Here is a 16,102-nt window from a genome sequence, read left to right as displayed (position 1 = left end):
CGCCGTTCTGCTTTGCAAGCTCGTTTTTCCCCAACGCGAGCGCCCGATTTAGGAAAAAGCCAGCTTGCAAAACACGCCAGCTTTTTTTTTTTTTTTTTTTGAGCAATCACGTTGATTGCTTGAATGAAGAAAAAAAATCTCTTTTGCGTATTGAGCGGGGAGAGGGAGCTCTTCCGGGCGGTCAACCGCCCAGAGGAAAAAAAAAAGCCAGCTTCGTCTGCTAGCTGGCTTTTCCCCCAACGCAGCCGAATGCCGTAGGGGAAAGCCAACTTGCAGAGCAAAACGGCGCTTTGCAGGAGGTGCTCCTGCTCGGACATGCTCCATGCTCTCGACATAGTTCGGCGCTAATGCGCGAATATAGAAGGCAGCGGCCTCAGCATTTTGGAGTTTGTCGATAACGTAGAAAAATATGGTTATCGCGGATCCAATGAAGAAAAAGCAGAAGATGCAAGGCTATTTCATTGTGTAATATATCAGCAGGATGCAAATTTTTGATAGTCAAATTCATTAAAACTTTTATATCGAATAACCCGCTATATCGAACTGGTAGACATTCTTTTGCGAGTTCGATATAAACGAATTTAACTTGTTTACGAAATTTATTAGCTTCTTGACCGTTTTATTGCAAGAATGCCCTGATGGGGGAAGGGTTCCTGAATGTCCTCCTTGACTGTTCCTCAAGATAGCTAGTTTCCTTGAGGCCAAAACGTTTGAGCCACAAATTCATGAAACAGCACTCTTGTCATGAACTGGGACCACAACAATATCTTTGTATGTTCTTAGTGTACCCATAAGTTACAAGTTGATTGACATTTATTGCCATGTTCCCTGGATTTCCGCTACAAAACTCTTTAAAACATAATTTGTCTTGTCATTTGGTGCTTATTCTTCTGGCCTTCCTTCTTTCACATCATTCTCAGCTGAATACACCTCATTTATTAAACTTTTGATCCTACGCCACTTGGCAAACTGACGTAATTAAAAAGATATAATTAAGTCAAAAAGTTTTCAGCCTTTTCAAGAAGGGAAGAGCAGCGGAGCTGTAGCTTCTGTTCTCAGCGGTGGCTTTCCAGGCGAGCGATCTTCTCTTCTTTTGCAAGGGAATCTGAAGTGCTCGATGCAGCCTTGCGGCGATTGCGGAACCATTTGCGCTGCTGCGCACATCGCCGCTCGTTTCGTTCCCGCTCTTCTTCCTTTGAAAAAACGTTGCCGCCATCTATGAGTGACGGCAGCAACCAGTTCCAGTTGTCTGGTTGCCGAGGCTGGAAAGGTTACCGCGATCTATGAGCGATGGCGGCAAGCGTGGCAAGCAGACAACCGGCAAACACGACACTCTGGACAGGTACCGCCATCTATGAGCGACGGCGGCGACCAGATTGTTGTGTGTACCATGGGTGTCGACATTTGTTTGGTACCGGACACGATCCTGGGGAAACTAGCCCTTAAATTGTAGAGCCGTGAAACAAAAAGGTGTATTTTTTGCCCACAGTGTGCGAAGAAGTAAAAGCAATAGCTGTAGCACAGTCATGCAATCCTGGCAAAATGGTGCCGTCATGTACGTGAGGACAGAGGTGCGACGTGGTTAATTCTCATTGTCATCGTGGTTGGCGTCGTGGATGCCACTGACGACCGCCATGAGTGCTCGGTGATATGTGAAGTAAGTGGTTAAGGCGAGGCATTGCATGCGCGTGTTAGTTCGCAGCGGTGGCCACCGCTGCGAACTCGGGCGGATGAGCACTCGCTTTGCAAATGCAAGCCTCAAACCACCGGCGTCATTAGGAAGAGTGCGCGGCCGTAGGTTTCATAGGTTTCCCTCATGACGTTGAGCGGTGAAGGGAGGGGGTGATGCTGAAGTTGAGTAGAGGGGGGAACGCAAGCGGAGAAACGAGGCGAAGCTCTGCGGGGAAGGTGGCTGCAATGCGACGAGTTTTAGCAGAACGGCTTTACATTTCGAGTTGGGTTCAAGAAGTAGAGACATTATGGCGAAATCGAACACAGTGGAAGTTTCTAAAACCATCCAATATTACGCATAGCTACTGGATATTGCCAAAGTGGGATTTCGTATAATAACACGAGTAATGTTTGAAAACAAGTGATTGAAGCAGACTCTCCCTTATTGCACCGCTACTGGCGGGACGCAAGGGCTCCCCTCTTTCCTGTCTTTGCGCGGCACGGCCAACAGGAAAACCAGACTTCCCTGGCTTTGCGCTAAGAGGGGAGAAAAGGGTTTTTCATAGCAGCGACGACAGCCGACCTCTAAATTTCTGCAGTGTCACCCGTAAAGCCATCGCTTTGAAAGAAGTCTATGCAAGACTGATAGCAAAGAGGAATGGACTATGCATACGGCATTTGGCACCTGTGGCTGTCTTTCATATATAGTTCACACTAGCCTTGTTAGAATCACCAGAGCTAAAGCACATTGAGCCAGCATAAGGTTTGTTACTTCACTTTCATTGATTTATGAGCACTTCAGGAACACTCGTGAATTGTGTCAGACTGAAGACTCCTTTTTAGCCTTTGCGTGTGCAGCTTATGACAGCACTGAACCTATTCAGTGACGTTCTGATGTCTGGATTGATACTATAGTAATATATCTTGATGTTGCATCACTTGCTGCTGTTGCTCAAGGCAGGTGAAAAAGAAATTCGAAAAACCTATTTGAAAATTTACCACTGGATAGAAAGAAAGAACTATTGATCGGACTGTGCACGAAACATTACTGACAAAGTCGCATGTTTGCTTGTTCCTTTCAGAGATTGACCAGCTTGGTCCAGTGACCCCTGCCTGTGATTGGTGGAGCTTTGGGGCCATTTTATACGAGTTGTTTGTAGGAGCGGTAAGTTTCATCAGAATAGTATAGTGGCCAGTGTGCTTTCAGATGTGCAGGGTGTTTCTTTTTGGGCTTTACAAATTTGTTTTAAAAAAGCTGCGTAAGACACGCTAATGCAGTTTGTGCAGGAGAGTTATGCGGCCAGGGGAACATCCCAATAAGTCAAATAAGTAACTAAAATTTGTTGATAAACTTTTTAATTCATGAAAATAGACATAGTTCTAATTAGAAACTTGCTGAGCATCATCGAAAACCACTAAATCTTTCGAAAGACAGAGTATGAGGAAAGAGACTTCTTCCGAAAATTCCTGCATGCAATACTGTGCGCATTGGACTATCGGACTTCTCAGGCCATGGAGAGGGGTGGCATGGTTTCAATTTCGATTGCCCCAATGACGAAGTAGTACATCTCAGCACTGCATAAAAATACAGTCGGCGCTCGCATTGCACCCAATCATCTTCGTAAGAACCCCCCTTGAAACACGGACCTCCGGCGGTCGTAAGGACCTGCCTCGACTTGGCGAGGAGTACAAGTACGGCCTGCCTCGTCGCATGCCTTTCTGGCGGCCTGGTTACAACTCCAAAGTGCAGCACAACCCTCTCGGGTCCCAAATCATTTAAGAAGTCTAGGACATTGAGACGATGGAACAGCACGAGTAGACTTCTACTTCTTCGTGTGTTTACTTGCTCACAAAATCTAGTATGTCGGGAGCCCCCCAAGAAACGTTCCCTAGCATTCTATCCGTATTGGTAGACAACACCTTCAGTATTATAAATTTAAGTAAAGTCGCATATTCGAAAATCCAAGCACTCTACAGTGAAACCCGTTTAGAACGAACCCACATACAGCGAATTATTGTGTATATCGAACTCACAGAGATTTTAAATAAAAATGCATGTAAAAAGTATATTTAATAACGAACAACATATTGGCTATATCAAACTTTTCCCCCTGGGAAGGCTTCCGAAAACGCGTTAGCAATCGCCTTCTAGCCTGTCCCTTCCCGTAAAAAAAGAAGTAGGAAAGAAAGAAAATTCCAAAAGTTCAAGTTGCACACAAAATTGAGCGAAGAGAAGTGATTCAGAAGGGGGAGAAAGCTAAAAAAGATACACTCTGCACGCACGCACAGAAAAAAAAAAAACGTTTCATCCCAAAACGTTTATTCACAAAGAGAAGCAATTCAGAAGGGAAGATAAAAAAAAAAAAACTCTGCACGCATGCAAAAAAAAAAAAGAAAAAAAAAAAAAAGATTTGCCGAGTTGTCACAAGGCGGAAGTGAAGAGATGAGAAAGAAAGAGAAGCTCTCTACCTTACAACGAAGTCATCGTGGAAGTTCGTTGTAAATGTTTTTTGCTATATCGAACTACTTGCTATATCGAACTGATCGTGGCGTTTTCTGCTGTTCGTGATAAACGGGTTTGACTGTATATGGTCGTGACGGGATCTCGCGAGTCGAGGTTGGCTAATCAAAACTGAAACCATGACCAAAGGGTTCCCGAGATACTTTGCGCGGCACTACGCCGCACTGATTGCTTCGATTTCGCAAGAGGTCTAGCGCAGTAGGGCACTAAACTTACTGTACTCATTCAACAGGCTGGGGCGAGAAAATGTGGATGATAAGAAAAGGAGAAACCATGCGGGTGCGTTATCGCACCGGTAGCCTTTCTCCAGCTGCACGAGTAGCAATTTTAGCGCTTCGTCGTGCTTTCCACGTGCTCCAAGTCTCTAATATTGACCGATTTAGTGGTTTTCGATAACCCTTAGCAAGCTCCTAATTAGAATCATGTTTATTTTTAATAATTAAAACATTATTAACAAATGTCAGTTAATTAGCCGACCGATCGCTACGGTTATCCCCTCATACTATGTCCCCTGGCCGTATAACTCGCCTGCACAAACCACATTAGTGTAGCTTTCATGGCTCTTTTTAAACGAATCTGTTAAAAAGAAATGCCCTGTATAGTGGTGTTTACTTTTTAGATCATCGGCTCCCAAACCAGGTTCCTAGGAACCCAGGGGTCCCCCAGAGTGCCATCATGGGTCCCCCGAGGTCCCAAATTATCTCGGGCGTCTCTGCCTCTAAGTAGGGTTCTTTTGCAGTTTAAATTACTCACTGATGCATATGAGCCAAACACTCTAGTACATGTGCATTATACTGTTTACAAGATTCGTAAATTTCTCAACTGCTTTATCGCTTCAATGTCGAGACTGGGAGGAGTTCCTTGGCTCTCTGTCAAGATAGCGAGGCATTCCTCGAGATAAAACTTTTGAGGACTCCATCGTCTGAACAAAAGAGACTTTGTTGCACGTAGCACAGGAGCAAAGTTGCAACTTCTCCAGAGTGCACAAGCCCTCTCGGGAGGAGGGACTTTGGTCCGTACGTTCCGCCCTGCAAACGGAAAAGCAACGTTTGCTGCACCACCGCCGCAAGTGTCACGTTGCTGCAGTCTACCCGTGCCATGGGGAAAGCACACTCCCTAGATTTCACTGCAAAATGAGTGTAGTGTTGATATTCTGACCAACATTCAAACCTTTTAAAGCACAGAATGCTTTTACGGCGACAGCCGTTATTGGCAAGGTTTTGCCGCAGATCCTGGATCATGTTTCGCGTCGATCGTGGCACGGCATAACAGTGTCACACGACCTCGTGCGACACCCTGGAAAATTTGTCCGCTAAATTCAGGGGAAAAGTTTTCTACCAAATTTAGGGGGAAAGTTTTTCCACTAAATTTGGCGGGAAGATATTCCACAGTGTCAAGTGACATCACGAGACTGTGACATCAGGTGACACTGTTGCCACATGATACCGTGATGTCACGTGACACTGCGATGTCACCGTTAATGTACAGCGGAGGGTGCAGCGCCTCAGCTGTCGCCGCAGTCGATTTGTGGGACACGGCAAAGAACCGGCAATATCTAACGGAACCCCCCGCTCCCAGAAATTCGTCTGTTTGTCCATTCGTTTGCTAGCTAAATTTAGCGGGGAGGTTGACGTCACTGTATTGCAACGCCACAACTTGACGCTGTGAGGTCACGTCACGTCGCCACGTCAAGCGACGTCAGTTCGTGTGACCTCAATTTGCCCACTAAATTTAGCGAGGAAATTGACGCCCCATGACCCGATGTCACGCAGTGTGAAGGAAGTGTGGTGCTACCACTAGATGTCAACGCCTTATTAAGGCAAAGGCCTTATATGTAGGGTTTCGTGTTTTCGGTTTTTATTTTTTCAAAATTCGGCATACTTTTTTTGGTGTTGATTTCAAAATTTCAATTTCGTTTTTTTTCGGTGTATATTTAGTCCCAAAAAAGTTTACCGTTTTTTTTTCGGTGAATATTAAAAAACACCATGTCCATTGGACACCGGATCAGATGATCCTTGTAGCTGTGATGTTTGTGATCACTCAAAGAATAACGGCATATGTACATACGTGATCTTCGCTACAACTTCCATTGGGACACAGCTCAAAATCGCGGAATTCGCGGGGGCATAATCTTTAGCGCGCTTCTTTTTCTTTCCCATTCTGACGACGTGACTGTCCGAGGTGATGACCGTAAAAAACCAGCGGAATGGCAAAAAAAAAATACACTGTATTTATGTTTTTAACCAAAGGGAACTTTGAGAGAGGGTGTTAAGAAAGGTATTAACGGCTTTCCTCGATGTCCTCTGAAGTGCAGGAAGCGAAAAACTTTACACTAGCCCATGTCCCGCGAAGTCCAATCCAAGACCTCTTTTGTTGCATGTTGAACCTTGGAAGAGGTCAATCATGAAGACGTCATGCAATTTCGAACCTTGCAAAGCCCACTTGTGGGATTTGCTAGCTACCGACTAACACAGGTACCGATAGAGTAACCAAAGGGTTGTCTCAACAGCGGCGGCGATCTCAAAGGGGGCATCAAACCTAGTAGCACGCGGTCGCCACATCTCCGCGGCAATAGGGACAAACGTTTAGGGCCACATTACCAGCGGGTCGGTTCGATTAATCACCTCCGTCGGTGCCAATGATCGTCTACCTTGTCTCACTCTCTCGAATATAGCGGAAGAGAAGACACACATACCAGAGTAAGGACAGAGTCCAAGAGAATTTATTAGAACCCTCTTAAGATGAACTACAATGTCCCCATCCAAAATGCCCCCTCACGCCGGCAAGGTAAGAAAAGGTCCTTACCTGCCAGACGTGGGGTTCCGGAGAGCCAAGACCGGGAAAGCATCGGAGAAGTCGCCGACGCACGTCCTATCTCTTTCGCGGTCACCCGAACGAGTCCCTTTCCCGAAAGCGGGAAAGCAAGAGGCGAAACCTCCTTGCCTGTCGGCAGTGATTCGCATCCGAGCGGGGGGACGGAAAGAGGTCCCCCCGGGAGAGAGTGAGAGGAGGGTCCCCCAAGCCAGGCGGCCCTCCGCCTCACGAACAGGTCAGAGCTCACGGCGAAGGCGGCCGAGCGTTCCGACCCGCGGCCGTTATCGCAGCTATCGGGGAAGGGAGACCAGAATAATCCCCACATCCCCCCCTCCTTAAAACGGTAGGTGGGTCTCAAGAATAAAGGAGGCCCACCTGCTCTCATAAAATAATACAGTCGAACCTCGATATAACGAACTTCAATGTAACGAAATCCTCGATTTAACGAAGTATTTTATTTTTCATAATTTCTTGCTCATAGACCCCATGTATTTTTAGTCTCTATATAACGAAGTCTATTTTGCTGCTATTTCAATAGAACGAAGCGCCATTGCCATAGAAGGCAATAAATGAATAGACTCTAAAGAACAACTTCGCAAAAAAATTGTGGTTAAAAAAAAATTATGCGCAAACGCGAGCGCTTGATAGGTTTCTTCACGGGGACAGGCCTTCCAACGTTCCTAGGCTGCCCAAGGATGGGGCGCCGGTAGCGCCGGCGAGGCATGCGGCAAAGCGCATTCCGCGGGGCTGGCCAGAAAATGCCGAGCAAAAAGTTAACACGGCATAACAGCACCACCACTGACATTCACTGATCATCATAGTCCACTGTACCGCGGGTAGCGCGGGAGCCAACTTCAGCGGAAGAGAGCGACGTGATGGCGCGACCGCACGGGCAGTGCCATCTAAAAGAAGACCGAGAAGACCGATTATCGTCTTGCGAGCGTGATGTAAAGCAAAGGCGCAAGCACACTGTGGGCGCAAGGGGGCAAGTAAACTGTGCGGGCAAGAGTGCTGTGTAGGTTGGAAACATTGGCACTGCCTAAACAGCTTTATTTTTCAACCGGGCGGTTCACTCACGTGCTTGCTGCCATAGGGAAACGTAAAGTTCTTTCTTTGGATGTGAAAGCAAACGTTTTGGACGCCATCCTGAAGAAACTGCCGAGATCATGAGCACTCGGGAAGTGCTCGACGCAATGGACGTACTGAGGAGGTACACGGCGTCGCATGGGCAGCAAGATGCCGTGCAAGCGCTCTGGGCGCTCGAACGCCGTATGACGCCGCTGCTACTGTCGAACAGGGCGCAAGCAAAACTTGCAGACTACTTTGCCCCTTAAATAAATGTCATTTTCGGTGAGTTTTCATATCCGTAAAATGTTTCGGAATTTTTTTTGCATGCTAAAGCCAAATTTCAATTTAGCGAAATTTCAATGTATTGAAATTTCGCTAAATCGCTAATGAATTTATTAGAACCCTCTTAAGATGAACTACAATGTCCCCATCCAAAATGCCCCCCCGCGCCGGCAAGGTAAGAAAAGGTCCTTACCTGCCAGACGCGGGGTTCCGGAGAGCCAAGACCAGGAAAGCATCGGAGAAGTCGCCGGTGCTCGTCCTATCTCTTTCGCGGTCACCCGGACGAGTCCCTTTCCCAAAAGCGGGAAAACAAGAGGCGAAACCTCCTCGCCTGTCGGCAGTGATTCGCATCCGAGCGGGGGGACGGAGAGAGGTCCCCCCGGGAGGGAGTGAGAGGAGGGTCCCCCAAGCCAGGCGGCCCTCCGCCTCATGAACAGGTCGGAGCTCACGGCGAAGGCGGCCGAGCGTTCTGACCCGCGGCCGTTATCGCAGTCATCGGGGAAGGGAGACCAGAGGAATCCCCACACACACTACCCCCCCCCCCCCCCCCACCCACCTCGACGCGGCACTAAAAAACTGACCTTTTTCGGTTAAAACCGAATTTTAGAAAACGGACTAGATGCTTTTTGATCGGTTTAAACCGAAAATGACGAACCTACAAACTGACCTTTTTCGGTTAAAACCGAATTTCCGAAAATGGATTCGGCGTAAATTTATCGGTTTTTATCGGTTTAAACCGAAAACTCCGAACCCTACTTATATGTCTCATCGTTCAGTCGACCTTCAAAGTCCTTGAGCGAAAACTCGTCGGCGATACGAAAGGTACCAAAACGTTTACGTGACCACTCAGGCAGCCGCTCAATCGCATGCTGAAGGACGATGTCATCCCTGGTGTCGTCCTAGAGGTCATCCTAAACGTCGTCCTTTAGGCGTTGTTCTCGACGTCGTCCTAGACGTGCGTTGTTGTCGATGTTGTCCTCTAGGCATCGTTCTCAACGTCGTCCTTAAGGTCGTCCTAGATGTCATCCTAGAAGTTGTCAGAGAGGTCATTCTTGGCATCGTCCTAGACTTCATCTTTGATGTCGTCCTAGAGGTTGTCCTAGACGCCGTACTTGGCGTCGATCTCTAGGACGTCGTCCTAAACTTTAATACATGTAGAAACATTACATGAAAGTATTTGACCCACGGTACTATAATGCTTTTGCCTTCCTCCACGTAGGCAGTCTTAAAAGGACACTGACTCCCCCAAAATTTGTTTATTTTTTGCCAGGCGATTCATTATGGTGTTAGAAGGCTACCCAATCAATATTTTCCCACAGTGTCACATATATTTTTAATAAAGTAAAAAAATGCAACTGCTCGAAACCGAAACTGGACTGGGGAGGAAGGAGAAATATAGAGGAGAGAAAAATGGCGGGAGTCACGTGGTTGTGATACTTTTTTTCCCAAAACAACGCACTTGCAGCTTTTTAGAAGCCACAAAAAAGTGGGTATCATATTTCTTTTCTATTTCTAATATTGTGTGCGTGCCTTTGATGACCCACGACTTAGATTATATTTGGTGGTTGTGTCTAAACCAGGGGTCTCAAACACGCAGCCCGTGCGGCGTTTTTTTTGTGGCCCACGCAGCCAAGCATGTGAATTTTTTTTATTATTTAATTTTGTTTTTTTTAATGATGTTTTCACTTTCGCTTACCCCGAGTGTGTAAAAAGCTTGCTAAAATATAAAGTCCAAGCTGTTCTACTTTCACCATATGCCAGGATACATGACGCAAACGTAGAGCGCGGTGTTATGCAATAGCGTCTGTGGAAGAGAGAGGGCCGCTTTTGGTTAAAAATAGATAGTCGGACCGGACGCAGTAGCCGATGCGTCGGCAAAGGGCTCCCAAGAGTCTTTGGCGCAGAGTGTCGAAGCATAGCCTCGTACAATCCTGGTCCACACCTTCACACATGCGGATGGCGTATCCGGGGCAACTAATCTCCCCCTCCATTCCACCCCACCTTCTTCCTATATTCCGTTCACTCCTAAGCTGACAGTGCGGTGGAAGCTGCACACCTGCTGGACCACTCAACTGTCGGCCTTGAACCATGTGACCACCCCCCTCTCCCCGCACTCCTGTGCGTTGAGCGAAGTCAAGCAATAAGATTGGTCCGGCGAACACGTAGCCTCCAGCGCACTGTCACCTTAGGGGTGAACGGAGTATAACCTCGTCAAAGCGTTGGGTTCTCCCAACCCCTCCCTTTTGTGTTCATTGTCACTTCACTTATCCTTTGCACCCAAGTTTATCTCAGTCATAACTGGTGGATTCCATCGTTGTTTGCTTCCCTTCAAGTTCTTGGAAAAGCATTTTACCCTCAATGCGGTAACCCTTTCTCCACACCCACAGTGATCTTCGGTTGACGGTGGCGTTGTGCACCCAAGATTTGCTCTGATCAGCACAGGTTGTTGCGTTCTCTTTCAACAATTCAGTCTTGCGACGTCAACTCTCAAGCAGACATCTTGATGTCTTTGTCCAAGTCGTCTGCAAAGTGCAAAGTTGAAGACGAGAAGTGGCTCTTTCAAGAGCGATGGGAACTATCCTATTTCTTCACGGAATCGCAAGACAAGGTGGCGTGTTTAGTTTGTCATCAGACTGATGCTGTGCCAAAGGAATATTATGTGCGACGTCACTTCATGTCATGCCATCAAGAGAAGTATGAAGTCCTCACCGGAAAGATCCGCGAGAACATGGTGTCCCAACTTAAGGTGTCGCCGGGAAAACAGCAAGACCTCTTCCAAAAGGCGGTCAAAACAAGCGACGAAACGGTGAGAGCTAGTTTTCTTGTTTCCGAGCTTATCGCCAAATCGTCCAAGCCATTTACTGATGGCCTGCTCATAAAAAAGTGTCTGCTTGAGGTTGCTGACACTGTCTGTCCCAGCATGAAGAAGACATTTGAGAAGATAAGCCTTTCCCTAAACACAGTGGCAGAAAGAATTAATGAGCTCAGTGAAAACGTCGAGAAAGAATTATTCACCCGATGCAACGGCTTCAACGCATTCTCACTCGCCGTCGACGAGAGCACTGATATTACTGACAACACTCAGTGCGCCATTTTTGTGAGGGGCGTAAACAAAGATTTGGACGTCACAGAAGAACTCTTGGACCTAGTGCCAATGAAAGGAACAACCACAGGTGCTGATATTATTTCCACCCTCGAACGAGTGGTTGATCGTGCTGGGCTGCCATGGGAGAAGTTGGTGTGCCTCGCAACCGACAGCGCACCGTCAATGGTGGGAAAGAAAAGCGGCCTTGTCGGACGATTGAGGACGAAACTCACTGGACTGGATATCAGCAAGAGGTTTGCAACAGTCAACTGCATTTTACACCAAGAGGCACTCTGCAGCAAGTCACTGCAGATGAAAGGAGTCACGGACATTGTGTTTGGTGCAGTAAACTTCATTCGCTCCAGAGCGTTAAACCATCGACAGTTTGTATCTCTGTTGGAGATGGTTGGCAGCGAGCATAGCAAAATTTTGTACCACACTGAGGTGCGGTGGCTGAGGTTTTTTGATCTTCGACACGAGACTGATACCTTTTTGAAAAGCAAAAAGGAAAGGTCGTTTGAAAGGCCGTCGCTGAACTGTCCGACTCCAGCTGGCTTTGCTCCCTCGCATTCCTCACGGATATCACCGAGTACAGTGAAACCCGTTTAGAACGAACCCACGTACAGCGAATTATTTTCAATATCGAACTCACAAAAAATTTAAATGAAAATGCATGTCAAAAGTACTTTGTATAACGAACAACCTATTGGCTATATCGAACGTTTTTCTCCCAAGAAGGCTTCCAAAAACGCGCAAATATTCGTCTTATAGCCTGTTCCTTTCACAAAAAAAAAAGTAGGAAATAAAGAAAATTGCAAAAGCTCAAGTTGCGAACAAAACTGAGCGAAGAGAAGCGAATCAGAAGGGGGAGAAAGCTAAAAAATACTTTCTGCATGCACAGCACAAAAAAAAATTCATTCCAAAACCGTTGCTTACGAAAAGAAGCGATTCAGAGGGGGGAGATAAGCTAAAAACACAAACTCTGCACGTATGCAAAAAAAAAACAAAAAACTTTTTAGCGCGTGGTTACAAGGCGGAAGCGAAGAGATGAGAAAGAAAGAGAAGTTCTCGCCTTACAACGAACGTTCGTTCGTTATAAATAGCTTTTGCTATATCGAATTACTTGCTATATCGAACTGATCGTGGCGTTTCCTGCTGTTCGTTATAAACGGGTTTAACTGTACCTGAACCGTCTAAATGGGGAACTTCAGGGGAAGGACAAACTTATTACGACAATGACATCCAGGCGTTTCAATCGAAGTTACAGCTCTGGGAGCGCCAAATGAGGCTGCTCAAACTCAACCATTTCCCGACGCTCCAGTCACTAGGGCACGCCAGCCAAGAATCGTGTGACACCTTTTCGGACCTCCTGCGTGATCTCCAACAAGAATTCCAAGAACGGTTTTAGGACGTGAGCAGCCTGTCAAGAGAAATTGAACTTTTTTCTTGCCCTTCTCAGTGCGAGTGGACGACGTTACACCTGTACTACAGATGGAACTGCGTGAACTGCAAGCGAACACTGTACTCAAGCAGAAGTTTGAGGACGTCGGAGTCTCGAAGTTTTACAAGTTCCTCGACGAGGTAAACTTTCCCTCGCTGCGCCAACAAGCAGCAAGGATAATCGCCATGTTCGGGAGCACGTACTTGTGCGAGCAACTGTTTTCCTTGCTAAAGGTAAACAAGTCGACACTTCGGTCAAGGATGACCGACGAACATCTGCGATCGATCATGAGGATCGTCTCCGCACAAGGGTTAAAGGCGGACATTGATTTTCTCGTTGCCGCTAAGCGTTGTCAGGTGTCAAGCCAGCGTTCATAGAATTTTAGCTCCCATATTTGTGGTCCACATGAATAAATATATCTTGGCTTTCACAAATTGTTTTGGACATAATCTTTGTAATGCTGCGGATTGCAACATAATTTACGCAGGTAAACTGAGTAAATGAGTTGTAGCATGGTTGGTGTAGATTTCGACTGTTGTCAAAAGCGGTGATGGTATCTGGCATGTACCCCGTGTTGGTCAAAATCAGAAACCGGACGTCACACACTTCCGAATGGCGACTATTGCAAAACCTACCCCCCCTTCCCCCCCCCCCCCGCTGGCCCTTGCGAACCTAGGATATCTGGATGCGGCCCGGCTCCTAACGTGAGTTTGAGACCCCTGGTCTAAACCATAAAAAACGGCACGTGGCCAGGGAGAAGAGAGCGAGCGTGACTCAAACCGGCCAGTTCTCGATCGGCTGTTTTCGGTCAGAAAAAAAACGAATTTCGATCCGCGAATTGTTTTTTAGGTAGTTGGGCTCTCACATGTAACATACAAATAAAAACCTCGGCGAGTATAACATTGTATAAATACCCTGTCAGTGTCTCTTTAAGTGTCCTCCTGCATTTTTTTTTAACATGTGTGGGAACATTTTCACGGTGCTGGCCTCTGTGGCCTACTTACGTGCTGGAAACGGCCTGTGCAGCCCCTGGTCGTGTGCCACCCCGGCGGAGTGACATCAACCACGAGGCTCAGCATACCCTCCCACGTCTCCGTCGAAGCAGCAGACCTGCTCGAAAAGGTGGGGAAGCTCGCCGTCGGCTCGCTAAGGGGTGTCGGTCGGTAGGCGTGATGGGTCAGAGTTACGCCGAGCCAAAACTTGAGTTGCAAGGGCAAACATACGCTTTGTGCCATTTCGGAAGATCTGTGGGACTTTTGTAACGAATGGAGTTTAATGTTCTCGTTGTCGAGATTGTTTTCTGTAGAATGTCGGCAGCATTACTTACGAATTTGTCTCCATTTTTATTCAGTGGGGATTGTGCATTCTCAACTTCGTCTTTGTTGCGGTTGTCGAGATGTACTGAGGCAATTTGCGGATTTCTGCTCAGTGAGAGGTGATGCAAGCAGGTAGATAGAAATTGTAAACAAGCTGCAGGTGGCTCTTCTGCCCTGTTTACACTTCAGCTTCAAGTAACAAGTGAATATCTGTTGACTCTCCCAGCGAAATCCTCTGCTGCTAGTTTATCTTTTGTCCTCAGGTATTGTTTAAATTGGAAGCCAAAGCACTGAGAATATGCGAGTATTGGAGTGTGTTGGTTAAACTTGTCTGATAATGACAGAATTTTCCCATGGACATGCGTGCAAAATGTTGCCGTTACAATGCCGTTAAATGAAATAAATTGGTTTTCTGTTGCAAGCTTTGATTAAACTGTGCTGCGAAGGATTACGAACAACGACGCCGAGTCTAAAGACGACGCAACATGCAGAAATAAGTGCAAACTAACAACTCCCTGTTACAAAGTAACTTCACATTAATTTAGTAGAGCAGAATCACAGACACCCTCTGGCTGTATTACACTGTCTTTCAAAGCCTGCCGGATCCTAGAAAGGGCTTGCATTCTAATCGTGCCCCTTTTTTCCGCCCTTCAGCTCTTGGCATACCACCCTCACCAACGCCTGGGCCATGGCCCCACGGGGTCCGAAGACATCCGGTGCCATCCATTCTTTGCCCCGGTGAACTGGGCGCACATGGCGTCCAGGTGAACCCATACCCACGCCACCCTCCATCATCATTTCATGCCAGCCCCTCATTCCACGTGCATCTCTTCCCTGCCGGCAAGCCGAGAGAAGCTAAAGTATTTTAAAGCGTGCTTCGCATCGCTACATCGTCCTCGGCGGCGGGCAGAAGCCGACATACCAATATTCTCACTTCGGCGCGAGCGCAACTGGATTTTACTTTTTCGCGGAGTAGGGTTTGCCCGGAAGCGGCGAAAGGTGTCATCTGTAATCGTTTGGTGTGGGGCTAGCGCAAAGGTTGTCACGCCTGTCGTTCTCTGCGAACTGGAAACGGGTTGATGCGAGTGCTTAATTGCAGTGGTCACGGCTTTGTTTAGTGTGTTGCAGCGAATGTGCCAAGTGACTAGAGGAGTCCACATTCAGTATGAACTCTCTCACTGTGAGAAGTGAACACATTGAGGCAATTGGGCCAGTGGTCTCCATTTTCCTTTGGTACACCTTCCAGAGTAAGCACCACCACTTCGAAAGTGACGATTACAAAAGTTAGATCTGGAAGGCAACTACCTCATAGTGTGGTCTCACTACGCTCTTATTCTCTCAATCTCTGAACCTGAGTCATGTTTATTTTTTTTACTTCAGTTTGCAATAAGTAGTTCTAAAATCCAATTTGGCAGTCTTCTTTATTTCTTTCTCTTTCTCACAAGGATTATTTTCCTAGTCAAAGTGAAAAAGATATAAGACACTCTGTGCTCGTGTTACAATAATATCACCTCGATATCTCGAGATGTGATTTGAGCAAGGCGAGGTTAAATAGTCAAATAGCAGTTACTGTGTAGGTAGCTCTGTTTGTAGCGCTCTAAAATTGCAGTATATTTTGTTTTATCAGCAATGCTTCAATGGCTAGGCTGTTTGTGCGCTTGTGATTACTACTCGCCTTCCGTTTGACGTACGACAAAGTAAGGGCGCCATGGCTGTTATCTGTTTTGGTTCTGTGACTTTGCTCGGTGTCCTTTGCGACTTTTACAATTTCATGTGTTCAGATCTTAAGAATGGTTCTCGACACAGTGAAGAGAATCGTACAGCTCCTGTGGGATAGCAAATGCTTCGTTTATTTCAGAAGTTTTGTTGACAATAAACATGGCACTTTGCAATAAGGCAAATAA

At 46.7% G+C, this 16,102-nt stretch overlaps 1 protein-coding gene across 1 annotated transcript in view; it reads left to right on the top strand.

Annotated features, from left to right (window-relative positions):
- LOC8041688 (ribosomal protein S6 kinase delta-1) overlaps nt 1-16,102 on the top strand; it is a 58,546-nt gene extending 42,444 nt beyond the window's left edge. The window contains exons 13-15 of the mRNA XM_029987866.4: nt 2,754-2,836; nt 13,909-14,004; nt 14,853-16,102. Coding sequence (XP_029843726.2) covers nt 2,754-2,836; nt 13,909-14,004; nt 14,853-14,966 — 293 coding nt within the window. The 3' untranslated portion in view covers nt 14,967-16,102. The remainder of the gene's footprint in view (nt 1-2,753; nt 2,837-13,908; nt 14,005-14,852) is intronic.

Source organism: Ixodes scapularis, unplaced genomic scaffold (genome assembly GCF_016920785.2).
Source record: "Ixodes scapularis isolate PalLabHiFi unplaced genomic scaffold, ASM1692078v2 PGA_scaffold1__304_contigs__length_218370807, whole genome shotgun sequence".
NCBI lineage: Eukaryota > Metazoa > Arthropoda > Arachnida > Ixodida > Ixodidae > Ixodes > Ixodes scapularis.
Note: the sequence above shows the minus strand (reverse complement) of the source record. Positions and strands in the feature narration are given on the sequence as shown.